The 27096-nt window shown below is 42.5% G+C and overlaps 1 protein-coding gene across 1 annotated transcript in view; it reads left to right on the top strand.

Annotated features, from left to right (window-relative positions):
- Positions 1-5029: 5029 nt before the first annotated feature.
- SH3BP5 (SH3 domain binding protein 5) overlaps positions 5030-27096 on the top strand; it is a 52452-nt gene continuing 30385 nt past the window's right edge. Inside the window, exons 1-3 of the mRNA XM_061996884.1 lie at positions 5030-5148; positions 7265-7327; positions 17764-17892. Of these exons, the coding sequence (XP_061852868.1) occupies positions 5068-5148; positions 7265-7327; positions 17764-17892 (273 nt within the window). The 5' untranslated portion in view covers positions 5030-5067. The remainder of the gene's footprint in view (positions 5149-7264; positions 7328-17763; positions 17893-27096) is intronic.

Below are 27096 nucleotides of genomic sequence, written 5' to 3'. Positions count from 1 at the left end.
AAGCACTGTAAAAGACATCTTCCTTATCATCTGAGGAAGAGTCTCATGTTTGTTATTTTCCAAATCTACAAAAGCAGCACGAGCTGTATTTTGGACATATGAGGAGTGGGATTGTTCTGCTTCTCTGCAGATATAGTGTTGTTGTACTGATGATTTCCAGTGGGAAATTCCACCCACCACCCACCTTGTCAAAAGACAGCTTGGAGGAGCAGAAAATAAGCCTTGTGGTGATGGTGGTTCTTTCCCAATGAAACAACAAAAAATAGGGAAATCCATCAGTCATATATTTCTTATGTATATCTCATAATACATGTGAGTGTGTATATATTTATATATAAACTATATTGTTCTCACACTATCTGTATAAAACATCATCAATATCAAGCTTCAGAAAAGTAGCTCATGGGATATAAATGTATATCCAGTAGACATTGGCCCAGCAGGTGATTTTGCCAATAATTTCTGTATTTGGTTTTTATGAAAAATACTGAGATTAGTGTGCCTAGAAAATAGATTGTACCTCTTTAAATGAGCCTCTTTTCTTTGTAGCCCTGTGAAGCCTAGAGGGTATTTTTAATCAGACTTAAATGGTGCTTGTTAAAAAGAAGTAAAATTAAAGAGTATTTTGGGATGTAGCGCTTTTTTAAAATACATTCCTTGTAGGTGGGGAAATCTACAATTGTTTGTGCTCAAATTCCATTAATGTGTCTTTGGGCACCTCGTTTGTATGTGACTTCATAAGGCGACAGCATCTTACAAACTGGTGTAAAAAAGCTAATTCATTTTTAGCTCTTCCTGAAACGCAGAGCACAACCATTGTGAGAAAGGAAATGTGAAAAATTGCTTGAGAAATAAGCCAGGGGAAGTTTTGATTCCAGCTGCTTCTGAAGTGTTTAATACCCTGCATGTGCATCCAGGGAATTTAAAATCTTCCATAAATGCAGCACAGATCCTTCAGAAAATGCGTGCGCTCAGCATCTTGTCAGAGATTACAATGTGGAGGACCATGTCTTTAAATGCACCGTGACTGTGGGTGAGATACTACGTAATGTTTAAAAATGTTTCAGACACATGTAGACCAGGAAAGCCAATGGGTTTTGAATATTGACAGAACAATGTCTTTGCTGCACTTTGGAGGAGGGAGATGGCTTTGTTTTCAAATGAGACATTCCCCAGGCTAAACTAATTTCTGGTGTAACATTGCAAAAGTCAGTCACTTTTTTTTCTCCTTAGGATTGGACTGTTTATACTTCCTCTGTGTTTGGTGGCAAGTTTTTCAAAATGAAACCGCAGCAATGCTTCAGTATTTAAAGCCAATTGAAAGTTTGCCTCTAGCATCATAAAGAAAGCAGGAAAGGTTTTCAAAGCAGAACTGTTTCTCCAGTGTTCTTGAGGAGAGGGGCATTATTCTGTAAGCAAGACTGTCTCCCAAGCTATTTTCTTCACAAAGAGAAAGAGTTCATTTGCCATGGACTGCAAATGTGCCTTCAATAATCAAGTGTGCATTTAGTCTTGAACTCTGCTAAATATTCCATCAGTGTTCAAAAAGAGGAGATACTTGTTTCTGAGGAAGGAAATGCAACTTTGATTTGTATTTTAGGCCCTAGCCTTTAATGCTTCATCAGAAGCAAGCTTTGAGGGCAAGTATGAGCAGGAATTTGAATCTAAGATGAGCTTTGGAAAAAAACCCCAACCCTTCCTTAAAATCCATTTGGAATCCACCATTATCAAATATATGTAAAATTACACTTTCCATTCACTTTGATTTTTCCCCCCTAATGGCTACCATCATTAGTATGTTTCCCCAAGCAGTTCTTCACTGATGCATACTTCTTCCCAGCTGATTTTATTTGAAATGCAACTTCCAGTTCCCTAATGTCTACTCAGAGATGTAATACCTAATCTACAAACCATCCTCTAGAAGGAGGGTGAGAATTCCTCTCTGTGCTCCTCCTTGAAAGTACAGAGGTTACTCTCTTTGCCTTGCCAAATGTTGCCTGTGCGCTGAGGACCAAAAAATGAAGTAGCACTGCTCTTGGCCAAAGCATCCCCCTTGCCCTGGAGTTTCTGTACTCCAGGATCTGGTGTTAAAGGCTGTACTCCAAACACCTGCTGTCTTGTCTCAACTCGGGGATGTGACTAAACTGGTTGTTGAAGTAACCTGGATCATAGGTCTTCCTGCACCATTACATCTCCCTGTGCTTTTTAGGTGAGCCACACCATCTCTGGCATAGCTCATGTCAAGCTGCAGCCCAGCCCAGATCTTGGCTAATTCTCTGCTGCAGCTACTTTGGAATGCCATTACTGAAAGAGCAAGCTGTTTCTTCCTGTCTAACTTCACAATACTTAGTTCAAATATTGAACAGACGGTGTTGGTCAAGCCTTGTGCAGGCCTTAGGCAGCCACCTGGGTGCATGTGGGACCTGTGGGGGAAGGAAAAAAGTCAGTAGGACTGGCTTTCTGGGAGCAGGGTGGGGCTGGGGAGGTGTCTAGCTTGTAATAGATCATGTAGGAGAGATTTGCTGGGATGAGATCACTCCTGACTTGGCAAAAGTAATGCCCAACCACCACCGTCCACAGTTGACTTCCTGTCCTCTGTTGACTTAAGCAGAGCACAAAGCTTGCCTACGTGCTGTGCAGGATTGCGCCTTGGACACTCCCGGGGCTCTGCTGCCCCTTGCATGTGCCAGTGGTTTCAGCCAAAACTGTTTCACAGGGAAGAGAAAAAACTGAGTGTGGAAACAATATTCGAGAGTCTTTTATTGATCATGATGTGTACTGAGTAGCCTCCCTTTCCCTTTTGCGTCAGTTGTTTCCCTTAAGGCCACTTTTCTGTTTATGCTTTAGTGACGTCTGCAGTGATGACAGATGTATGACCTGTGCATTCTGCAGTGATTTTTGTCTATACATAAATCTTTCTGATGTATTAGTTTGATATAAAATGATCTCAATGGCTTTGGGGCTCCGTGTGAGATTTCAGAGCCATGGGGAAAGGGGCCTGCATGTTTGCAACGTCCCTTGCACAGCGCTAAGCTCCGCAGGCAGTTCTCCCAACAGGCTCACTCCACTGCACGACTGAGGAAAGAAACAGCTTGCTCTGCCTTGATGGCAGCAGATTGATGAATTTGGCTGCAGGTTTTCTGAGCTGTGACAATCGTGAGGACTGTTGCGGTGGCAGTGGAAGAACAGGGTCCTTGTGCAAACGTTACAAATCCCTTGGGGAGTGCCTGTCTGCACGGGAGCATTTCTGCACCCCAAGCAGCGGGCGGTGCTCTGCGTGACACTGCCGTTGTCCGACTGGGCCGGTTTTGGAGGAGCACAGCACAAATGCACTAGCTGTTTTACATAGCTTTGTTTTCTGGAGATATAAGTGATAACAGTGGGATTGCCAGCATTAACTCTTCCATATGCTGCTTGTGTTTCCTATGCGCTTTTAGCATGATGCCACTACTGTGGTCTTGGCATGAGCCACAGCACAGTGGGGATGAGAGATGCCAGGGCCCTGGGAACTGCTGGCTGTGTGTACACGTTGAATTCCCTCAATGGGCAGCAGTCAAACATTTGGCTTTGACTGATTTGGGTTTGTTATTTTCCACTTTACGTCATTTCTTCTGCTGGGAGAAATGAAGATGTTGCAAACAACCCATCTGAGATTTTGCAACACCTCCTCAGTTCCTTGATTATTTTAGTTGTTGGTGTCACTTTGCATGTTTATACTACTTTCAAATGTTTGTGCCACTCTCCTCTTACATATTTTTTCCTGGTTGCTTTAGTGTTTGGAAGACACTGATTGCTTTTCTTTGTCTCCCTTTTTACCTCAGTAACACCAATTTTTATCTTCTTGCACTTTACTGAGATTGGTTTTCATCTTCAGTCTCACAAAAGAAGCTTCTTCACCACAACTAAACTTTTGTTTCAGTCTCTTTGTTATCCACACAGAGAGAGTGAGGAAGTGACCCAGTGTGGTGTGATTTGAGGAAGAGCCTCCATGCAGCCAGTTGCCACTTCTTGCCTTGTCTTGCCCGTCCTAGATGGGACACCTGGCCCATGTGCTTTGGTGGGATTGACCTCTCTGCGTCTTGAGGAAGGAAAAGACAATGCATGACTTTTTCCTTTTCAATGATGAGGGAACACTCTGTTAGCGTCTCTTACTGGTCACTGTGAGGAGGGAAGAGAAACCAATTGTTTAAAATTGTATTTCTTTGCTGCAGCTCACAGTAGGGGTTTCAGCTATGCCTGAGGCCATCGAGAGGCAGAGAGGCTGGAGCCCATCCCTGCTAGTCAGAAGGGCTGCCCACTCTTTGCCCATGGGTGTCAAGTCTGGCCACTGCCCCCATGATCAAGGAAACCCTAATCTGCAGTACTCTGCTAGCCCGGGACCAAGCACAAACCTAGTATTGGTGTTACTGACAAGAAGTTCCTTTTTACTGACAACAAAAAGACATGTCTTCGGTGTGTCTTTTTCTGCTGCATCCAGTAGGTACACTAGTCCCTTGCCTAACTGCCACACAATAGAAATTTGGGCTGCATTTGAATTGTCAAGGTTCCTGAAAGTGTGTTTATTATTTTTATCTCCTCCCTTTCTTGTCTCCTCCATAGACACATCAGCCCACGGCAGAGCATGAAAAAGAAGAAAGATAAAAAGAAAGCGGGGGACGATAAAAACCAAAAAGGGCACAGAAGGCATCGTTAGCGTTTCCCTCTGCCTGAAACTACTCATTTTGTTTTCACGCAGTGCAGTTGCGTGCACTTGATGTGCCCGGCAGGGAGGACGGCGGGGCGAGCCCCAGCCACGCCAGAACGCGAGCACTGACACCCAAAAAAGGGGCGGCAACGGGGAAGGAGGCTTTAAAGCAAAGAAAAAAGAGAGAGAGAGAGGAAGAAAAAAAGGAACCCCCACAATTTTGCGCCCGTTTCCTCCTTGCGGCGCGAATGCACAAAGAGACGCGGGGCGCTGCGGGAAGGGAGGGGTTCCCCGCGGAGGCGGGGCCGGGCGGGGGCCGGGCCGGGGCGGCCGCGGAGCCGGAGGAGGCAGCGGCGGAGCGGGAGGCGCCGGCAGCCGCCGCCATGGAGCCGGGGGGCAGGCGCGGCCGCGCCGCCGAGGAGGGCCCGCGCCCCGAGGAGGAGGAGGTGGACCCCCGCATCCAGGTGAGCGCCGCCGCGCCTTGCCGGCCTCGCCGGGGGGGCTTCGCTTTGAAATACGTTTTGACGTGTACGCAATTGTTAGAAGGAAAGCGTTTTGCTTTTTCCCTATTTTTGCTTTTTCATGCATCTTTACATCCGTACGCTTATCTGTGTAAATAGACGCAGCCACAGAAGCTCACGCACGTACATGTGTGTATATACACATGTCTGTTTGGCTGTGCCGGGCGGCGGTGCAGCGGGTGCAGAGCGGCCGCGGGTGCCTGCGCCCGGCGGGGGCGCGGAGAAGCGGCCCCGGAGCGCCCCAAGCCCTTTGTTACCCCGCGGCTCCGGGCGCTCTGCGCTGGGCTCCCCGCGCGCCCTTCCTCTCCTGCTCAACCTCCCCTCTTATTTTTGACCGTGACATCGTGACCTTGCTCGTGAAACGGGCTGACGCCCAGAAATTCATAACTAGGAGGGGGTAAAGAGACTGTTAAATTATTATTCTTTTAATATTTTTTTCGGTTTAAGAAAAGAGCTTTAACGAAAGGTGGTGTTTCCTCTCCGTGAGAGCCTTCTGAAATGCTTTTTCTTCTCCCGTGATTTATAAGCAAAGCTTTTCTTCGCCAGATCATCTCTTGACCAATTGCCTGGTGCAAACTTTAGCACGCTGTTGTCCCTGAAATGAAATGTATTTTTAGGTCTCTGCAGATTTATGGCTTTTGCCTCCAGCATTGCTGGGACAGTTCATCGTGAGTGAATATAAGCATGTGTGTGCATTCCTGAGAGGATGGATCCTTGGTGTAGGGCCCTCCTTGCTGTAATTGCCATTCTTTACTTCTATCATGAGTATTTCTTTTCCAGGACTGTGCAGAGCAATTGCAAAATCCACAAAATATTGTTATACAGAGCGAGGCCACCAGCCAAAAGCTGGTCAGTTTCTACCCTGGTTTTGAGAAGCTGTTAGTGCTTATTGCTCTAATTTTGGCCTTAGGTTCTTCAGCTTGCAAGGTGTTTTCATGTAACCAATTCACATATTGTTGTCAAAACAGTATTTTTGTTAAGTTTTCTGCTTGGTTGAAAGAATAGGCTGCTGTGTCTGCCTTCATGAGAGCCTTAACATCCAGAGCCTTCCAGTAACAGGCAATTAGGTAATTTCTGTTCGAGCCTGTGTTACATATTTGCATATCCATGTATTCTGAATCTTCCAAATCCTAGGAGCTGGAAATGCAACTTGACCTCCGTGGATATGAGGACTAAAGTGTTGCAATTAATTCCTTTCTTATTGTAACCAGAGTAATTCTTGTAATCTAGTGGGAAATGGCTTAAGTGACAATCAATTTACAGTGTTTGATTTATACCACTAAACATTTCAAGGAGGATTCTGTTACACTGGTTGAAAATTGAATAACATTTGAGTTAGAGAACACTCTGGTTGAAATTGTAGGATCTCACCTGGAGTAAAATGTTGATTGAAGAAGTCTGCTCCTGAGGGTTGTTTTTTGTGGTATGAAACTCATTAAGAATGAGCTTTGTTTTTACAGTAACTTCATTCATGCTAACACCACCTCTAGTAAATATTTATTCAAGGGATTTAACACTTTTGGTTTTGCTGTTACGAGATCAAAATGTTGGCATGAAGGCAGACTAAGTAAACATAATCATATGTCCCATTGACTGCTTGTGTTATAAAATGGTTTACCAGAATGCCTCTCGTGCTGCAAGACCTGTTTCTTATCGATGCTGTACTTTCACTGTGTGTCTCCTGTGATAGTACTAACTTTATGTCAGTCTTTTTGGGGAGGAATATGTGTATGTATCTCACTGGAAACTAACAGATACTGACTATACTGATTAACAACTGTACCTTATATTTATTTTTCGTAGTGAGGAATGAGCCAGAACGGGAAATATAGTGCCTTAAATAAAACTATAGAGCTTCTCCGATTGTTTTTCTTGCAAGTAGCAAAATAGAAGACCAGTGGCAAAGTTACTCTCAATGTCTCAAGGTTTCTTCTTTTCCCTGAATTAGTAAGCCCAGGCCTCATGAGCTCTTGAGTGGGGATGCTGAATGAGTCTTCTCAGATACTTTTTTCCCCCCTCACAATTTCTTCAAATGTGTCTGATTTTTCTTTCTTTCTAGGGGGAGCTGGAAAAACTAAATCAATCTACAGACGATATCAATCGCAGGGAGACGGAACTGGAGGTACAGAAATTCACCCTTACATCTTCCTTTTGTGAATGTTGGATTTTTATGAGCAACAGAACAGTATTTTTGAGTAGATTCCCTCCTTAATTGTGCCACTCTGGTAATCTGGCATCCAGTTATGATTTTTTTAAAGATGTGACTTGAGCTAACAGCTGGGATAGAAAGGGAGAAGGTAGAGGAATGCTGGCAGTGTAAAATCCCTATGTGGAGAACCCCCCATTGCCAAACCCTATTTTTAGGTTTTGAAACTAAACTTAGACAAGTCCTGGTTTTACAAGTCACTGTTTTAGGTTTGTGTTGTTGTGATTATAGACAGTATAAGTTTGTTTGGTCAAGAAGTCTTTGCCATACAATTACCTCCCAGGGTCTCCTCCTTGGTGGCTTTTTTTTTTTAGCTTGTCAATTTTGCCTTTTTTGTCCTTCCTTTCTGAGTAAGGAGAGAACAAAGGAGAGTTGAAGAAAGAGACTTCCTAGGTGGAAAAGGAGATTTTCTTGCACAGTTTGATAGAAAGTTCTGAAGAAATTGTTTCTGAAGCCCCAAATGTGAGCTCTACCTACTTTGTAGATGTTCTGGAAGGCTCAGCATTATGGATCTAATTAGAAATCAAAACAAACTGTCTTACTTGTGTGTCTAAATTTTCTTTTGTTAACTGCAAAACAGAGCAGGTAGAGCCAGTGGAAGTATTCACGCTGCTAAAGGAAAAGAAGCATAAAATGCTGCTTCATGTCCTAAATAATCTTGATAACATTACAGTATTTTGAATACTGTATCAAAATGTGCTGAGATTGCAGGGATGAACATACTCTAAAATGCCATCTCTTCTTCATCTTCAAACTATAAAAGTCTGTGTTGGATGATTTTTTTTGTTCCCCCTGTCCTCCAGTATGTGTGTTTTCATGAGATGTGTACCTGGAGAATGGAATAGTTCCTGGTAGTACTGTAAAATATTGGAGTACCCATGGTATGTACCAAGCAGAATATAGATTTAGGAATGTCATAAGAAGAAACCACGTCGCTATTTTCTTCTTCCTGGTTGTTTGATTTTTCTGTGCTCTGTGCCATGTAGATTGTGAGTTTATTGGTGGATAAACTTAGTGGAATGGGGAACTATTGGTTGTGGAAAATTAAACTATATTTCAGCTGTGAAAAGTATTCAGTGTTGGTAGCTTGATTTTAAATTTTGAGTGAACTTTAAAAATCTGTTTGCATCAGTAGTTTGCTAGTTTGCAACAGTATCAGTTAAATGGGCTTCAGGACTCCATGTACATATTAAAAGTCATTATAAATGTATCTTTTCAGTCTCCTTATTTCATGCTGATGTACTGAAATTGAAAGATGGTGCTATGGATAGTAGCCTGGATTTCATTATTCTTGTCATAACCTTGCACTGAGTATATATTATGAGGAGATAGAATAGTAGTAATAATGCAAATGCATACTGCTGAAGTAAGTCCCAATGACTTAAGATGGGTTTTTACTGTGGAATTACAATTAATGTGTTCAAGTATTTGTAGAGCCTGGAGACTCGTAGCTGCTGTGTGTGTGACACATGCTGAGCTCTAAAGGCCAAAAAGCTCCTGGATATATAATTGTAAATAGAAGTGTGGTGTTTCCATGTTACCTTGATCTTACATTGTTGCTTACTTAGTCTAAGAAGCATATGATGTCAGTGCAGAGAATGATTATTCGATGCTTTCTGTCTTTATATGGTCAAATGTTTACTATAGATTTGTCTGTAGTACTTACTGTAAGTGATTTTTTTCATGGAATTAAGTTGAAGTTTTAGTCTAGAAAAGAGGAGACTGAGGGGATGTTATTAATATTTACAAATATCTAAGCGGTGGATGTCAGGAGGTTGGGACATCCCATTTTTCTATGGTATCTATCAACAGGAAAAGGGGTAATGGGATGAAGCTGGAACACAAAAAGTTCCATTTAAATATAAGAAGAAACTATTTCATTGTTGAGGTGAGGGAGCCCTGGCACAGGCTGCCCAGGGAGGGTGTGGAATCTCCTTCCTTGGAGGTCTTCAAGACCCGCCTGGACACATTCATGTGTGACCTGATCTAGATGGACCTGCTTCTGAAAGGGGGTTGGACTGGATGATCTCTAAAGGTCCCTTCCAACCCCTACCATTCTATGAAATATCATCAACTGTGCTCACAGGAACACCTCCTCTTTTCATCTGAGAATCATACTGGGGTTGGAGCCATTTTGCGGTGTCACGCAACACCGTAATTTTTAATCTGCAAAGACTTTCATTACTTGCCATCTGCTTAAATTTTGAGGACAAATGCATTTGGACAGTGTAAGCGAGGCTTAATTTATAGACATGTTGATAAATGCATTTTAAATGAACTTAAGACCATTCAGAGGAAGAAAAGATATTTAAAAAAACCTCAACAACACTTGTGGTTAGAAGAAAACCTTTTCATCCATATTCTGAACAAGAAAAGAAAGCTTTGCCAAGCAGCATTTTAGTATAAATCCAGAGTTTGGAAGGAGGAGTTTAGACCTGGGATCATTCTGCTTCAAAGACTTCCAAAATCCTTGAATGCTGCTGAAAGCAAGGGCTTCTGGGAGAGCCATGCTGAGTTTGCCTTTGAAGATTTGCTATTTTGGCTGTTATTAGCTGCTTTGGGTCTCTCTTGCTACCCCTTACTAGTTCGTAGTGTAGCTGCTATTTCAAGATATTTCATTAAAAAGAAAATGTGGAGGTTTTTCAGACAGACAATGGTATTGTGTTTGCCCTATTCTTCTATCATTATTTGCTTTATCTTTTTAATATCTGGTTATAGTTTACCTCAGTGGGAAGGTAGGCAGTGTCATTAGGCCATTTACAGCTCAAGATGCTGCTTGCCAGCTTCCTGTAGCATTACTTTATGGTCCATACATTCCCACTGTTGACTTTTTTTTTTTTCCCTAGAATAATCTGGGAAAGCAATGTGAGTAGAAGGTGTATTTCTTTGAAGGAAGTTCAGAAAAAAGGGCATCCATATTTTTGAGACTTGATGTGCCCTCTGATAAGCAGGAAGAGTGACCTTATGCCATAGAAGTTTAGGCGAGCCCGTCTGGACTTCCTGTAGCTTTGCACAAGTCACTCTAAATGGGACTGCAGACTGTTTCCAGTTCCCATTAACTGGAAAAAAAAGGCTGCCAGTGGTAAATGCCTCTAAACCATGTACTTTGCTCTTGTGCCTCAGATCTCTATCTGAAAAATACAAGTAAAAATGCTGCTTTACCCAATGGAAATGTTATGGGGCTGGTATCAGTAGGAGCTTCTAGGATTTTGGGACTATATTCCTGGGTATAGCCACGGATGTGTTTGTGAACAGTGTAGAAAATGCTGGTGGTTGCTGCTCACAGAGGTGATAAGGTGGAGAATTCTGTTTTAAGTGATGAGCCTGCCTTTTTTTTAGAGAAAAAAACCAACCCTACACCCAGATTGTCAGATGATCTGTTTTAAGTTCATCAACCTGCTTTTTTTTTTTCATCTTTTAAAACAAGTTTAGCACCTGAGCGACCTGTGAGAGGGGTGGATTTACACACGTGCCATGACTTGAACAGGCGCACTGAAGTTGGCTACATCTATTCTCGATATAATTACTCATTTTTTGCTCTTTTGACCTATGCTATTAAACCCAGGAGAAATAACCTGATCTGATGATGCTCACAGCCTGTTCAGGAGCTGCGGAGGAGCTGCTGAAGGGCATAGAGTGGCTCGTAGTTACATGTTGTGTTAATGTATTGCCTGTTAATGAATCTTTGATTAGGCTTGATTTAAAATCCATAATGTTGCTCATATTAAGTGCAACACTGAGCATTACTGACACAGCAAAAGGATGATAAGGATCCTCCAAGGGATTTAACACTTGGCATTGCTAATGTCCTTGTTTATGTTTGAGGTGTCTGAGAAGAGGTGGGGGAAACATCTTGCAATGGAGATACAAGCATGTTTTGGCCAAATGCAAGTTAGAGTGGTGCCTTGCTATTTGAGCTTTTTTTCTTGTTTATTGGAAATACATCTCCATTTCAACTCACAGCAGGAGTTGCAAATGTACTTAACAAATGTGCACACTGTCTTTCCAGCTAATACATATCTTTGGCTTCTGAAAGTATATTCAGATTTAACACCTTTACCCAGGGACCCTCTCGCAGCATTAAGGGAGGGGAAATACAGCACATACCATTAAAATTACCACTGGAATCCCAGCCATCCCGAATGTGGGTTTTTTTTAGAGTTTTTGTGTTGCCAGAGCTGTGAGTTTGCCAATGTTTAAGGGGAGGTGACTGCACCTGAAAAGTCACAGTGCTACTTTCAGCCATGCTTTTTTTAAGTAGGGCCTGGTTATATACAAGTGCGATCGTTCTTGTATGCTTACCTAGATCCTCTAGTCCCAGTCCACAAGACTTTGTGTTACTTTTAGTCCTGGATTTATCCTGAAGGTCACCTTGGGTTGGTGTTGGATAGAGTCTAAGAAAAGAGATGTATCAGCTGTGGTGCTCTTTCACTTGTGAGCCTTGTCAGAATTTGAACCCCTCTCAGAAAGGGAAAGACTTTCTTATTAGAGATGCTCTTCTTACTTCCTCATTAAAATACTTGATTTTGGGGTAAAGCTTTTGATTTTCACATAGAAGAATTTAAAGTAGACTTAAAGAAAAAAAATCCTTAATCTTCCAAGTTCTGGAAAAATGGCCTGTCAGTGGCAGGAATCTCATTCTCAGCATTCCGGCTTGGATGTGGAAACATCTGTGTGTAGAAATGTCCGCTGCCTTATCAACATCCCCGTGCAACATTTTCCAGTGTCTGTAAGAATACACAGATAAGGGAGAAGCAGCTCACTGGCTGATGTTACTCCTGGTTTTTGGAGCATGATATACAAGCAGGATGAATTCATCCAGCGTTACTGGGACAGCTCATAAACTCTTTCAATGTCTCTTGTTTCCATAGGAAATGGCTCCTTTGTGTGGATTGCTTGGGTTTTTTGTTTTTTGCCTTTTACTTTCATCCATGGATGAATAAGGAAAGGCTCCTTCCTTTGCTGTGGCTCTGGAAAGATTTTGTCACTGAAGTGAGTCAAAGGGCTTTACTTGATTCAATTCTTTAAGCAGAGGTGGGTTTCTAGCCTGAGGGAGAGAGGACAGGTTAGATGGAGAAATCCTATTTTGGAAGGGGCAGCCATTGCCTTCCTCTGGCTGCTTTTCTCTACCTTCTTCTAAGACTAGGTGATCTCTAAAGGTCCCTTCCAACCCCTACCATTCTATGATTCTATGACTAAAAATACCATTGTATTTGTAGTCTCAGTTGTTACTATCTGCAAGCAGGAGAGAAGCTTCCAAATTCCAATTTGTATTGTTCTCAGATGGCAAACTAGCAGCTGTGTGGAAAAAGAGACTTTTGAGATGTTACTTAATCCCTTTTATGCACTTTGTTTTTAAAGCAGTCAGTCTGGTTTTCTTGAACTGCTCAGGCACAGAATAGATGTCAAAAATGCCATTTACCTGTTTGATGCTCTGAGGTAGGTTTCTCAGCACATGAATACGTATCTCTCAGGTGTGTTTGTAATTGGGAAGCCTGCCTGCTTTCACACTTGGACGTTGTTGATACAATATTTTAACTTGGAAGTGAGTTTTTGCAGCTGGTAGGTCTCTGTAGCAGAGGAAGGCAGATATGGATACTGCTTGCCTCTTGGAAAAAGATGAAGCCTGTCTAATCGATTTCACTTCCCATGCCCCTCTAAAGCTGGTGTAATGGATTGTTGGAGGTCTGCACACCAAATTATTAGAAAGGTCATAGGACAGTCTTTGTGAATGAAATGTAGATGAGCATGGTACTAGGATACTTCATACCTGGTTGATGCATTAAGTTCAATTTAAAAGGAAAATTGTTTGAAAATACGTGCTTCATTTGATGGGCAGCAATAGTTATTTGCTTGTCATCTGGCATCTAACACCAGCTCATCACCATCACTCACGAGAAAAGAAATCAAAAAACATACTTCATTCTCCAACAGTGTTAGTGTAAAATTGTATTTCAGTTTCCACGTTGGAAGGTGAATCTCCAAAATGATGCTGTAGAGGTGGCCTGTCAGTGTGATCCCTCGTTTGGTGCAGTAGCACATAGCTGCCCAACAGCAAGTTACTGGAAACAAAGTCTGCTTTTAATAAGGAACTATTTCAGTAAAACCATATATGAGGTAGAAGTCTGGCATGCTTCCTAAAACTGTGCTTGTGAAATCTTTTGGGGGAAATGTGCTAAGGATTTCCAGAAAGTAAGTTAGTGAGAGTGGAGCTCTTGCAGCTGTAGAACAAGATGTTGAAAACTGAAGTGCAGCTGCTCACGTGATACATTAAGTGCTATGCCTGCTAGAGCATCTCTATGACAAACGCCTAGGTAGTGAGAATCTTCTTATTAAGACTGTAACTTAAGTGACAAGTTTTGACTGGTACTTTTTTTTTAATCTTGTGACATGCATTGAGGGTAAAGTGCCTTAATCAGCTTTTGTCCAGCTTTAAAAAGATTTATCATCATCTCAATAAGCCAAGTGGGAGGAAGAAAAGATTGGAAATGTTAATCAGTCCTCTTTCAAGCTCACCTTTCTCTTTGCAAAATCAGTAACAAGGTGTTCTTAAAAATGGTCACAGAAAACTGAGAGGAAAATGCACTTTTGAATGCTGTGTGGGTGTTTGAGATGTCTTTTGTCAGATGTATTGCTTGTGTTACAGTTCATCTGGTCTGTGTGTGTTTTCAGTGCAGTGATGAGAAAAACAAGCCCGTGGTTTTTTGTGGGTTTTTTTTTTTTTCAAACAAAACCCCCAGAAATTGCAAGTGTGACTCAAAGGGTTTGTACCTCAGGCTGCATACTTGCTTTTATCAATAACTAGTGTTAATGCTGGGCAAGCTGAAATACAGAAACTGGGAGTTGAGAGCTGTACTAGAAAAGTTGCACAGCATCTGTTGCAGTGCCTTGGTTTTGCGCACGGCAGCGAGTTGCCACGAGCAATTATTGTCTTTTCCTTTCTCTGTTATCCGTGTGTGCTAAGTGAAGGTCTGAATGAAGCAAGAATTTGGCAGTGAAATAGTAGCGCTTGTTGAGAGGTACATCATGCCACCAGATTTGATAAGCAAGCTGAAGGTGGTGTGATTATCTTCCTAACACAGGTGTAAGGCTTCTGTCATGCTGGGGACCATGGATGAACTGCACTGCTGTGGCGTTCTGGAGCCTCTTGAGTTTCTGATGTGAGTTTTCTTGCAGGAAACACTGTTAAGAGGATTTATAGCTTTGAACCACTTCACACGTGGGTCAGAGTATCTCGCCGACAGTAGCATAGGACTGGTCACAGAGCAGGGAATTAAATTGTTTCCCAATTCATTGCCTTGACTGCAGGCCCATCCTTCCCATGAACCCTTTTCAAGTCATGTAAGTAGCAAGTACACCAAGCCCAGTGCTTCTGATGCAATTGCCTTGGTGTTCTGACCTCTGTGCTTCACACAGAGAGTAAAAATAGCTGCTGCACCTGTAATTCTTTCTTAAACTTCCCCAGGGGTATTTTGCATTGTCCCAGGGGCGATGACTTTTACAGATGCTCTGCCAGCCGTGGCAGGGCTGACACACTGAGCTGATCCTCTGAGTGTGGCTGCATGCCTCCAGGACCGAGCTGTGCCCCTGCTCACAGGAGATGTGGCTACAGTTCCCAGGCAGGAGCTGTGGTCGCTGAGACCGTGAGAGCTGGGTCGATTTGAATTGGTTTCTGCAGGAGCACATGTGGTTTAGATACAGTATGGGATTGTTTGCTTTTGTAGCATAGTTGGGGCTAATGAGGAGTAAAAGTGGTGCATGTGGTGTAGGACAGGGCATGGGTTTGGCATTATACCACGTCGGAGATCTTAGCATCTTGCTGCTGTGTCTGAAAGGGATGGCTGGAAACCTTTGACTGGGGGACTGTTTGCAGCAGAGTATGAGCATCTGCTTATTTTCTCATGCAGAAGGTGGCAGAGCCTGAAGGCTTGTGTTCCTGAAGGCTTGTGTTCTTGATAGTCAGGAGCCTGAGAATAAATGTCATTTGAAATCAGTAGAGTCATGGATGACATGGATATAAAATTCTGAGGTGTTTGGTTTTCATTATTGTTCTTCCCTGGAAAACATGAGGATGGTTGGACCCAAATAAAACCTTGAAATAGAAGCAGGCATCTGCTGTTGGGGGAGATGTTAAACTGGAAGTACACACAAGTATACTCTTCAGCTGAAGCTCCCTGTTCTCTGTAACTACTACTGTGTGAAGCTGTGTGAAGTGGAGCTGTGCTCATGGATAAACATGTGCATAACCATTTGCAAGAGCTGTGCCTCGGGTGCCAGTTACAGAATTAGTAACAGTTTAGTAATTTGTATTTGCTTCATCTGAGTTAGTGGGAGATTAATGGGTGCAGAAGTTGCTTTTAGTGTGACTGCTCTGTCCTTGGTGAGTTTTTTGATTTCTTTTTTCCTTTTTTTGAACTCCAGGTGGATACTGGTCTCCTTCCTGTTGGATAAGTGTGTGTAATTATTACATGAGTAAATTTGGAGTAGGTCTCTAAGCACAGACTTGGTAGTATTGTTTTCTTTGTTCCAAGGGCTTGTCCTACAAACATGGGAACTGAGTTTTTGGTGAATGACTGCACAGGGCTTTTTAAATGAAGGTGAATACATTTATGCTTTTCCTAAATATTTGCTTTCTACAACTAGTATCTTAATATGCCACTTTTCAAAGAAAGCAAAAACCAAACCTTCTTACGCTTGTAAGATTTTTTTTTTGGTTAAATATACTTCAATATTAATGTTTTAAATGCAATACAGTCATTGCAGTCTTATTTCAGTTACTTGTGAAACTCCTTTTGAGCAGTGAACCATATAGCATCTGGTACTTTTAATTGGAAATACTCAAACTTCTCTCACTGAGAAAGTCATAGGCTCAGTACTTACTGATTGAATGATACATTTCAGGCTTTCAGGAAGAAATGAGATTATTGACTGGATTGGAGTTAATAAAATAATATGTTCATGTACATTTAATTCTCCATTTTTGACCTTGTTACCCATTTGAATACTTCCTTAGAATAAACTGGTGTACCTCATGAATCTAAAGCTATTTGCATTGGGCTAAAATGCTACCAATGATGAGTAAGAATTGAGGTCACACTAAAAAGAAGGTAAAGAAGCTTTTTATTGAAGCACGTTGCTTTTTCTGTAAAAATCAATGTATTGCATTTTTTCCCACTTCTGAGGGCATAGTGGTAAGTTCCAATGTATTTTAATTCTTCCCATGAATAAACAGTTTTGCATTCTAGAAATTCTTGACAATGACAAATCTCCTGAATTAGCGCACTTCTTCAAGCCAGCTGCTTCCTGATAATCAACATGTCACTCTAGCAGTCTGAGTAAATGCTACTCTCTAATTAGAGTTGCAAAGCTTGTTGAGAGCTCACATGGCCCTTCCTCTTTGAGTCCTTAAATCCTTGGCCAGGTCCCAGCCTGAATTTTCATCTCTTTGCAATAATTCCATCGATTTATAGAGTCTGTGAGATGCTGAGATCAAAATAGGAATCGCTTTGCTTAAAGGAGTGGAAATTTCAGTGGAGCAGAGAAAATATTTTCAGTTAATTATGTAAAGAGAATGACTCATCCAGTTTGGAAATATCTGGAATTCACTTAAATGTAGTAAATAACAACAATCTAACAGGAAGTAAGTGTCCTTACCCATTGGTGGAAACCGTAGCCGTTTTTATGGCAGGAGGTCTTGCCACCAGCACCTGGAAGCAGCTATCAAAGTCAGTAGAGTGTGCTTGTTAAAGGAAAGAGGAGCACACTTGAAAGTATAGCATGTGTCAAGCGTCTGGTTCTTCCTGCAGAAAGCAGATCCTGTCCATCCTTGTTTGCATTGTGAAATGGTGTCTCTGAGGAGAACAGTCCTAGGGGTGTGACATGCTGAGGTTTAGCAAATGCTGATGCTAGCTGATTTGCCAGCCTGCTATGGGGATTTGGCCTGCCTGCTAGCCCCATTCTTGTGTTGTCTAGGTGAGATGTCTTTGCCATTGAGCTCCCTCTCAGAACTTGTTATGCTGTTGTTTACCTCCTCACTGAGCAAGTAATTGCAAACTATTCCCCTGTGAGAAACCCTGCCAGAGTTGACATCTAGCACAAGCTATTGCAGGCTTTATATAAAAGCAGCCTCTGAAAGACAGATTTGGTGTGCAGGATGCCAGCTTTCAGATATAGTTCTGGGTTCCTGATATTACCTCTGCTGAGTAATTCTGCTTTGTCCAGATGCCAGTAACTATTTTGAATGTGTCTGTGAATCTAAAAAGCAACCTGAAGGTAGCAGCAAACAGGTGGAAATAATTTTTAAAGCTCTAATCTCTATTTGTCCTTTCTTTCCTTTCTGCAACGTTCTGAAGGATGCACGCCAGAAGTTCCGTGCTGTGCTTGTCGAAGCAACAGTAAAACTGGATGAACTGGTAAAGAAGATTGGAAAAGCTGTAGAAGACTCTAAGCCTTACTGGGAAGCTCGGAGGGTGGCCAGGCAGGTGAGAACTTTCTGCCTTACAAGCTTGTGCTGGTAGTTGGAAAGCACATACTGATTGCATTGCTTTCCTGCTATTAATAATGTCAAGCATAGACACTTGGCTGACACTGGTCAATGTCTTGAGTTGCATGTCAGCTGTGTGAATCGATGGCAAAAATGTGTTTCTTCATAGACACAGCTGCACACATTCTTCAGTCCAGGAGCAGCTACAGCAGACACAAACAATCAATAGCAATAGACTAGTTCTGTTTTCTTCTCATTATCAATGGCCTTGCAGAGCAGTGTTCTTTCATGTCAGTACCTGCAATTATTTGAAAATTCAGTGTAGACTTTGCACCTCTGCTTTTTCTTCTTAAACCAAAATGCTCAGCACCTAAATGGCTGTAACTGGAAGCTGCTGGGAAGGAGTCTGGAGTGGAAGATACTTGGGGAAACCTGCAGGGTTTGGTGCTGATTAGATTAAGCAGGAATGTGCTAAATGTGGCCGTAAGGTGTGTTGATTGGGGGAGAAACTGAGCTTAGCTTTCTGGACTGTCAACAGGACCTTCCCTCCCTTGCCCCAACTACTACTTGATTATTGATAGGTGTGTGTGTCCAAGGCAGGGAAGGATGAGGCGTGGAATGAAGGTATGATCTTCTGGCCTTAGGAGAGCAGGAAAGCCTGAGAGATGTCAGGCAGCCTCTCACTTCTGGGAAAAAGTAGCTTTGAGTTGAGTGTGTGGTGGTTTGTGCAGGGTTTCTGCTTGTTAATGGTCTGTAATGAGATTTATTGGTGCCTGAAGCTTTTTTTGGGAGACAGTTCCTGGGTTCTACTTCTATTTTTCTCTTGAGGCAGGGAAAAGGCAGAAGTAGATGAAGAGTTGCCTATAGTTGCTTGGCTGGAAGGATGTGTGGGGTGGCATCTGTGGCAGAGTAGTAGCCGGGATGTGATGGTGTTCAAGGGAGGAGTGAGTGATGAGGTAGCACGTGGGAAATACCTGAGAGTTACAGCAGGACTTTGTGAAAAATAGGAAGGGGTTGAAGGATGAGAAAAGCAGTGTTAAGTGTAGAGTGCCAGAAGGCAGAAAGTAAACCCACAGGGTAAGAGAAAGGGAGAGAAGAGAATGACTACGTCCTCAGCTCAGGGCATAGGAAGGGGTGGCACGAATGCAAACTTTATCACTTTGAAAGCTGATGAAGCAGGAATTGTGTTGGAGTGTAGCAGGCAAGATAATATGTGACCATGTTCATCCTTTAAATTGCACAGCGTTGTTTTGGACCCATTGTCTCAGGATGTGTAGGGGTTATTAGGCTTAATACTTCAGATTAGAAGCAATGTGGCAGAGAGGTAAACTCTGCTTCAAAGCTCAGTAAGCATAGTATCTGTAACTACTCTGAAAGCAAACCCTGCTTGTGGGGCCTGTGGCATGTGCTAGAGATAAACCAGTAGTGAGCTATAGAGAGGAAGTTAGTAGCAAAATAAGATCAAGGAATTGTTTTTATTGTGTTAGTAATATATGCAATGAAAAAAATCCACCAAATCCTGCTTTGAGTATGATCTTGTACTTCTGTTACTATAAACAGCTATGTAAGACACAGCAAGAGTAGGATTTCAGGTTATGCTTGGAAAATTCAGTAGTAGAAATACATACTCTGCAGTACAAAAAAATCAGATGATTTTAAGGTTTGTAACATCAGGCACAGAAATTAGTGAACTTTGCCCTCTGTCCTGGAGTTGTCAGCAGATTGTGTCCTGAAAATGCAATTTTTAATTCCTTTGTCCGTTTCTACCTCTGAAGTCATTCAGTCACGCTGTTTCAAAAGTGTTTTGCAAGACCACTAAGAAATCCAAGCTACTGAAGGTCCTTAGATTTGTAGAATTGCAACTCAAGTATTGGGCTTGTTAGAGAGAACCATGTTTTTCTCACTATCTATTCTGACATCAACTAGGTTTAAATGCTCTTTACCCCAGATCTGCTGAGTTGCAACATACTCAGTTTCTTTTAATTCCTTGATAACATTCTATGGTGGTTTTTTTTTTTTTTTTTGAGCAGAGATTCCTCTTCTAACTGTTCGTCTCACTTTTTCCCATTTTGTGTTCTGGAGCTGGTAATGGAACAGCTTCCTCTTTGTCTCTGCTTAGCAGACAGAGCTGGAACATGGGCTCTGGTTTTCCTCTGGCTTTTTGTCTAAAAAGCCTCTTGAAACAGAAGATGTAAGGGCCAAGGGAAATGTTGGTGTTGAAGAACAGGTAATCTATCTGGAAACCAGGAGACTGGAGAGATTAGTACCATTGTCAGTAAAGCATCTACCTAAAGAGTTTTTCTAGTCTTACTTTAGGCTAGAAAAGTTCTGTTTAACTGGGAGCAAATTTGCTATATTAAAGGGGAGGGAAGGAGTGGATAGGGAAATACAAAACTAGAGGAATGTACCAGAATATTAATATGTTTATGTGCCAGCCTGCATCATTCTTTTATGCTTTTGATTTCTAAAGTTGTAGAGGAATCATGAGTAGCTTGATATTTTTCTATTGAAATTCATAAAAACATGTCCCCTCTCAAGAATGTCCTTCACCTTCTGTCTTTAGAGCTATTTTAGAGCCATTAGGCTGCCTCTGAAATCATAAGGCACGAGGTTCTTGGTGGTTGAAACAGCTTTATTTAAACAATGAGGGGAAAATGCATGACTGCTTGTGAGAGAAAGGAAAATGTAAATTCTAGTTTGTCCTTCTCAGTAAGAGGAAGTAAAAATATGATCTGTAAATTGAAGTCTTCTGGGAACAAAGAAATGTATAATTAATAACATCTAGTTTGGCAGAAAGGCAGGAGTTGTCCAGAGTTGCTTGCATTTAAGATGTGAGTTGTAGGGTGAGCTGCCTGGTCCAAGCTATATTTAATCCTATCGAGGAGCTTGCTTTCACTTGGCACCAGCCTGGTTCTCTCCTGGAAATACTTGTTTCATCTATTAAGATAAAAACCATTAAAAAGGTATGAGCGCGTTGATGTTGGGTCGGCAAAAAGTAGGTCCCCAACTCAAGTACTTCCCTGGAGAAGCTTTAAGAACTTGAGCCCTTTTGTCTACTCACCCTTATCCCCATCTTGTGCAATCCTGTGTTGGCAGAAGATGGTGAATTCAAAACAAATTAATTCTCCCATGCAAATGTCTTGTAGCATCTTGTTTGTGTAACATATGCCAAAGGAATTTCAGGTTGGCCTATCTCAGGGTAAAACTCTGCTTTAACAGAACATTCATCCCTTAGTGTTAGGATTTGAGTGCTTTGCCCTCTGAAGTGGTGGTACAGGGAACTGGGATGTTGTCTTTTGAGGCTGAAGTGAGCACTGACTAATATATATTCTTGCCTCTGGAGATTTCATGCAAGTTCTGCCAAGACAACTTTGTTGTGATTCCTTATTTGGTATACCAGTGGGCCTTTTCTCTTGATTGCAGGCCTGCGTTACTGTTTTGAAGCATTTTGATCCAAATTTGTTTAATCAAAGTTTAATGTATTTTTACTTGTTCTGTTATTCTTTTCACATTCTTCAATTTGTGCCATAACACGCATACTCAGTGGAAGAACCTTGGCATTTAGCAGGGGATGGTGTATGCACATAAGCAATGACCACCTTGCAGCAGCATGGGATTCCTGCAATCCATAAGGTGATCTGGGGTGGGGAATTGTGTGTTTCATTTTGGCTTTTTTTTCTTTTTCACTAGTAACCTACTTTTCTGGTTGACTAGCCAAAAAATTAGACTTTTCTAGCCCAAAGGTAATGAGGAAGAAGGGTGAAGTTGCCAGGAAACACTACTGATGTAAACAACAATGTAGGCCTTGAGCCCCTGAGGCAAGAAGTGTCTTTATCCACTGTTGACTTAGCATTTTGCAGGGCCTGGGCTGGAAAGCACCTACACCACAGTGTCTGCAATAGTGTTTTGCTCCTTAGTGACAGCAGGCTCTGGGACAGGATCTCTTACTGTCTTCTTAGCTGTATTAACAGAAGGGATCTAAGAGATGAAAGGGAGTGGATACAGGTCCCTTCTTGGGGAGGCAGGCAAATCCTTTCCCGGCCTCCCATGCCTCCCCAGTTGCCATTGCACAACAGATATAGGGCTTTGGAAGTTGAGGGCCAGGCAAATTTGAGGATGTAGGTCCACTTGAGGAGTCGCCCAGGGTGAGTCAGTCACCATCATGACTTAAGACTGCCTCAAAAAGAAAAGGAGGGTTATAGTAGTAGGTGATTCCCTTTTGAAGGGCATATTCTGTGGGACAGGGTAGTAGAAGGGAAAGGAGCCCAAGATAGTTGGTCTATATTCAAGGTTCACTTTTTCCAAGCTCAGACTCAGAGCATCCCGGTTGGTAGGAAATCAAGAAAGGGAGCCAGGAGAAACTTCTTCACTGTGAGGGTGAGGGAGCACTGGAAGGGGCTGCCCAGATGGATTGTGGAATCTCCTTCTCTGAACACATTCAAAACCCACCTGGATGAGTTCCCGTGTGACCTACTCTAGGTGGCCCGGCTCTGGAAGGGGGATTGGACTGGATGGTCTTTCGAAGTCCCTTCCAACTGTTAAGATTTCGTGATTCTTTGGTTCTGTGACAGGATGCTGTGCAAAAGCAAGAGTGATTTGCTGCATAGGTCGCTGGGCTAGAAGGAGCCAATTTTGTGCTGCTGCATGATGTGGATAAATTACTTTGTCTCTCTCAGTTCCTACATAAAATGGAGCTGTCAGGCTGCTGTGAATCTGAGTTCATTACGGGAAGGAAAAGCTCATTGGGTGAGAGCTGCCATTAAAACACTGTTGTCTGTATGTCATCACTGGTGAACCCAGGGACAAACTGAAGAGCAGGACATGCCTTTCTGCTTTGCTTCTGCTGGGAAAAATCTGATAAAAATGTGTTCCCACCCAAATAAAACTTCATGCATTTGTAATGACCTGAATAAAAGCCCTCAGAGTGTTGTTTTAATTAAGTTTTATGCTCTATTGCTGAGTGCATTTGAGTTGATGGGTTTTTTTTGCAGAATCAGTTATGTTTCTGTCCCCAGTACTTGCTCACAGTAGCAGTAGGTGCAGATGCTTTGCTCAGCTTTGGTACTGAGTTTATTTGGGAGGGACATGGTTTTGCTTTGTGATATTTCCTTCATCCTTCCCACCTCATTTAGCTTTTACAAAAGAGTGTCAGAAAACTTGCTTCAGGCAAAAATAGATGAAAGGTCTATGCTAGGTCAGATCTGTATTTCGCTTGCTAAGGGATCCATCTGTAGCAAGTGTTCAGGGAGCAGTATGTTGAAGTGTGTGCATGTTCTGCTGCTTCTTGGGTCACAGTACCTGGGTCAGTTTTACAACTAATTCTTCTTTTCATGTTGTTGGCATACTTTCTTAAGCAGCACCCTGTTATCTCAGAAGGCTTGGAAGAACATACTAGACATGTACACTGATTCTTCCCTGCTGAAGTCTAGGCATACATGAGGGGGAATGCAGGTGATGGGCAAGCAAGTGGCATTCAGCAGGGATGGCTGACCTCTCCAGTTCACTGCAACTTTTTATGTAGTAGAACTTCTTCCTCTCATCTCTATAATAGTCTTTCTCTCAGGTTATACTGCATTACCACATCTGTTTGAAGGATTCAGCTGACAGAGTAAAGAATTATTAGGATTGAGCTCTTTCAGGTACTGGATCTCCATTGTGCCTGTCTTCACAAAACGTAGGGGAACCCAGCTACTACTGGGAAATCATTTGGTTCAATTTGACCAGTGGGGTCAGAAGTTAATAGTGGGATACCAGTAGGTCAGAGTGGATGTATAGGATTCACTTCAATTAGCTTTACCTACCAAAGTGTTTAGAGTCTAGTCTAAGATAATCATTTGGGCCCTTGATCACTGATGGTAGTTAGTGATGAGAGGTAGATGCATATGAGTATCCTTCTGAAGTAACATCCTCCTTAAATACAGGGGGAGTTCAGACATCTCAGATTATTTAGCCATTTGAAAGTTGTCAGCTGAGTCCTGCATCAGGTGGATCCTGATTATCTAAAGTGCATCAGGATGAAAAGCAACTGCTTTAATCTCACAGAACAGCAACTGAGGAGGAACTGAACCACTTGATGGTGAAGGTGGGAGAGATGTAAGCAGGTAAGAGCACACTTATCTGCCAAGGAAGACTCTTCCAACTAGATAAGACTGATACCATTCTTTGCAGAAGTCAGGATTGAAGTGCCTACAAATGAATGAAACTTCCCAACGGGGCAACTGCATCCCAGTTTATAGGTGGTCGGCTTAAGTGTGGAAAGTTAGAGATGGTAACTTGGCTCAAGGGACAAAAGCTTTTAAAATTCATGTAACTTGGTGATTTGACCTGCCAATCACCTTTAAAAATTAACTAGGAACTGGAAACTGTGGTTTTGCCAGTGTTGCTTCCTGCAGCACCCAAGTTGCCTTCCAAGTTTGCTTAGTGAGTGAGAGCTAATGGGATCATGGCACCATCTGGCTCTGCTGTGGACATCAGGGCAGCACTGAGTATGGGTGACAGCTCCTGGGTCCTATCCAGGTCTTCCCTTCTGGCTCCTAGACACTAGGTGTGTTATCCATCAGTATATTGGAGGTAGCCATGTCATAAGGAATCCCCCTTTTGATCTTGCTTTTATGATCTGAAGTTCTGATGCTTATGTTTAAGACAACAAGGAGTTAAGACTCCTATCTGTTAAGCTTATCTTGGCAAAAAAGGTGGAAGGAGAGGGAATTTGAGAAGTAAAAAATTAGATGTCAGCAGAACTGTGACAGACTAGCGTTCCTGTTTGGCACCTTGCCATGGAACTAGTAAAAAGCAAAATTATTGGCACAGCTACAGTGGAACAAACAACTGACCTTTCCTGGCTGAAGGAATGTTTCTAGTTAACTGTTTAGAAACCAAAAAAACTATCTGGTGGGTTCACATTTTCTAAGTAAGGGTACAGGAACTTGAAAACTGACTTTGACAAGCCGTCTACAAATCTTTCCATCTGTTTAAGAAGAAACTGAAACACCTTGAGCAGTTGAGTGCTTTCTGTGGCTGTAGCTAGGTGCTGCATTATCACTGGCAAATGATGATTGTCTTTGCGGCACTGCTGCTAACGGACTGTTAATCCTGGCCTCTCTTACAGCTTGCTTGTCTCACACATGGAGGAGGCAGCAGAGTGATATGTGTGCAAGTACGCTTTTTATCAAATGAGAGCAACCCCTATCAATGTGGGTTCAGTAGCTGCCATAGGCTCCTTAGACTATTTCCACCTATGTTTGTGGTAGTAGAGCCAGCAGAAGGTATTTTGCATGGACATTGCTCCTCCAGCCCTTTGCAATAACCAGTCTATGCTGGCAGTGTAGGTTCTGTTATTTGTGGTCTGCCTATAAGGGTAGTTTGCCCTTTTAATGGAAGATGCTGTCGTGTAGCTGCCCCAGTGGCTCTCGGGGAGGGAGCCTCACAGTAGCATGAGGACAGTAGAGGGAAGGATTTTGGGTTTAGGAAGGTGAGGTGTATGATATGAGAAGTGGCTTGCTCCTTAGATGTGTAAATCAACCACGTAGAAGTGGCTATGATTTGTTTTTTGACTGCTCAGGCTGTGGGGTAGAGAAGCGACTTGGAGGCAGGGCACTTCCTGAAGTGAGATTTAGCTGGTGGTGGTCAAGAATCTTGTCTGAGGGGTGGAAGCTGATGTGAGTGCCTCAGTTTGCACTGGTGCAGGCCAGGCACGGGGGAGAGGAAGGGAAGCAGCACAAGCCTTACCTAGGAAGAGGCTGCTGGGGTTCTCAGAAGGGAAAGGAGACATGGGAGTTGCCACCTGGGTGATTGGGGAGGCCCATACTCTAGACAAATAGTAAGGAGACAAAATGTAGGTGAGCTGTGCAAAGTGGTGCCTGAAAGGTGAAGCAGGCAGGTTGTACCTGATGGCCTAAGGAGTTGTGTGCCCTTTTCCCTTTTCTGCTCCCTGTGGACTTGCCCTAGATCTGAACCCCTTCTTCCCACCGTCTTCCACCATCTTTCATTTTTTTTTTGGTTATGAAACACCATTAAATCTTAGGGGAACCATGTTGCTGTGACGTCAGTCCTCTTGTGAAATGTGGAATTGCCATTGCTGTGAGAAGCATTCTCAGTATATTAACATCCCTTTCCACGTGGTGTGTGGCTGGCTCTGGAGGCAGGCTCCCCTCTGAAGAAGAAATTAGCAGGGCGAGGGAATCTGACGTGGGTAATTTTATTGAGGGTGAGGAGTCACTTCCTGGACTTCCACCAGGGAATCCACTGAGTTTCGTAAGCTTTATTTCTCAAGTAGGGTGCACTTTGGGTTAAGTAAAGAAATGTTTTGCCATGCTCAAAATTTGATGGAATGCCTTGTGTGTTCTCATGTCATGTTTGCACAGTTGTGATTGAAACCTTGTGAGCAGTGAGTAGGAGTTGCTACTGTGTGTTCGGAGGTTCGTATGGCTCAGTGTTTCACTGCTGCTAGACGGAACTTGTACTTGATGCATTCTGTTTGCTCCACCTGAGTGCTTAAAATCTGAAAGCTGTGTTTTAAGTCTTGCATTATGGTTCTGTTGCATTTTCCTTCAGGCCAAAGTTGTGACAAAGCCAAGGAAGCAGGAAGCTCAGGGAGACTTACCTGGGTCAACCAGCTGGGTTTTGCCTGGCTGATTTATTAGCATCGTTATTTATTTAAAGATCTCAGTTTTATGTGTATGCTCTGTCATCTGTTCAAGCAATGTGATATTCAAAGGTCTCAAACTATCTGTCCTTAAACTGCTGAGAAGATTCCAAATTTGACCAGGCAACATTTATTAAGTTACACCAAAGATTTGATCTGTGAAGGAAAGCTGCTGAATGATGTGTTTATTTTTCCCATCAACCCTGCTAATGGAGGATAGTAGGTCAGTGTGACTGGCAGGTTTTTACCCTCTTAATCCTGAGCAGCTGGAATCTGTCCTGCGTTTGTGTACATCAACAGCTGCTACTTCACAGATGAACTGAAAAAATTCCTTACCTGATTCATATTTAGTGCTCTCTTACTTGTATTTTCTGCAGGCTAGGTGGCATCTGTAGGAAAAACAAATACTATCTTCTTGGAACTTTTGGGTAGTGGGACCTAGTTGTTAAAATACCTGAATTAGTAAATTCTGCACATATATGTTCCCTCTAAAACTTAGACCACCTGTGTCTGTGCTTTCTGTGCCTCACTGAGTATGTCTAGTTATTTTGGGTTGGT

Source organism: Colius striatus, chromosome 5 (assembly GCF_028858725.1).
Source record: "Colius striatus isolate bColStr4 chromosome 5, bColStr4.1.hap1, whole genome shotgun sequence".
Lineage (NCBI taxonomy): Eukaryota > Metazoa > Chordata > Aves > Coliiformes > Coliidae > Colius > Colius striatus.
Note: the sequence above shows the minus strand (reverse complement) of the source record. Positions and strands in the feature narration are given on the sequence as shown.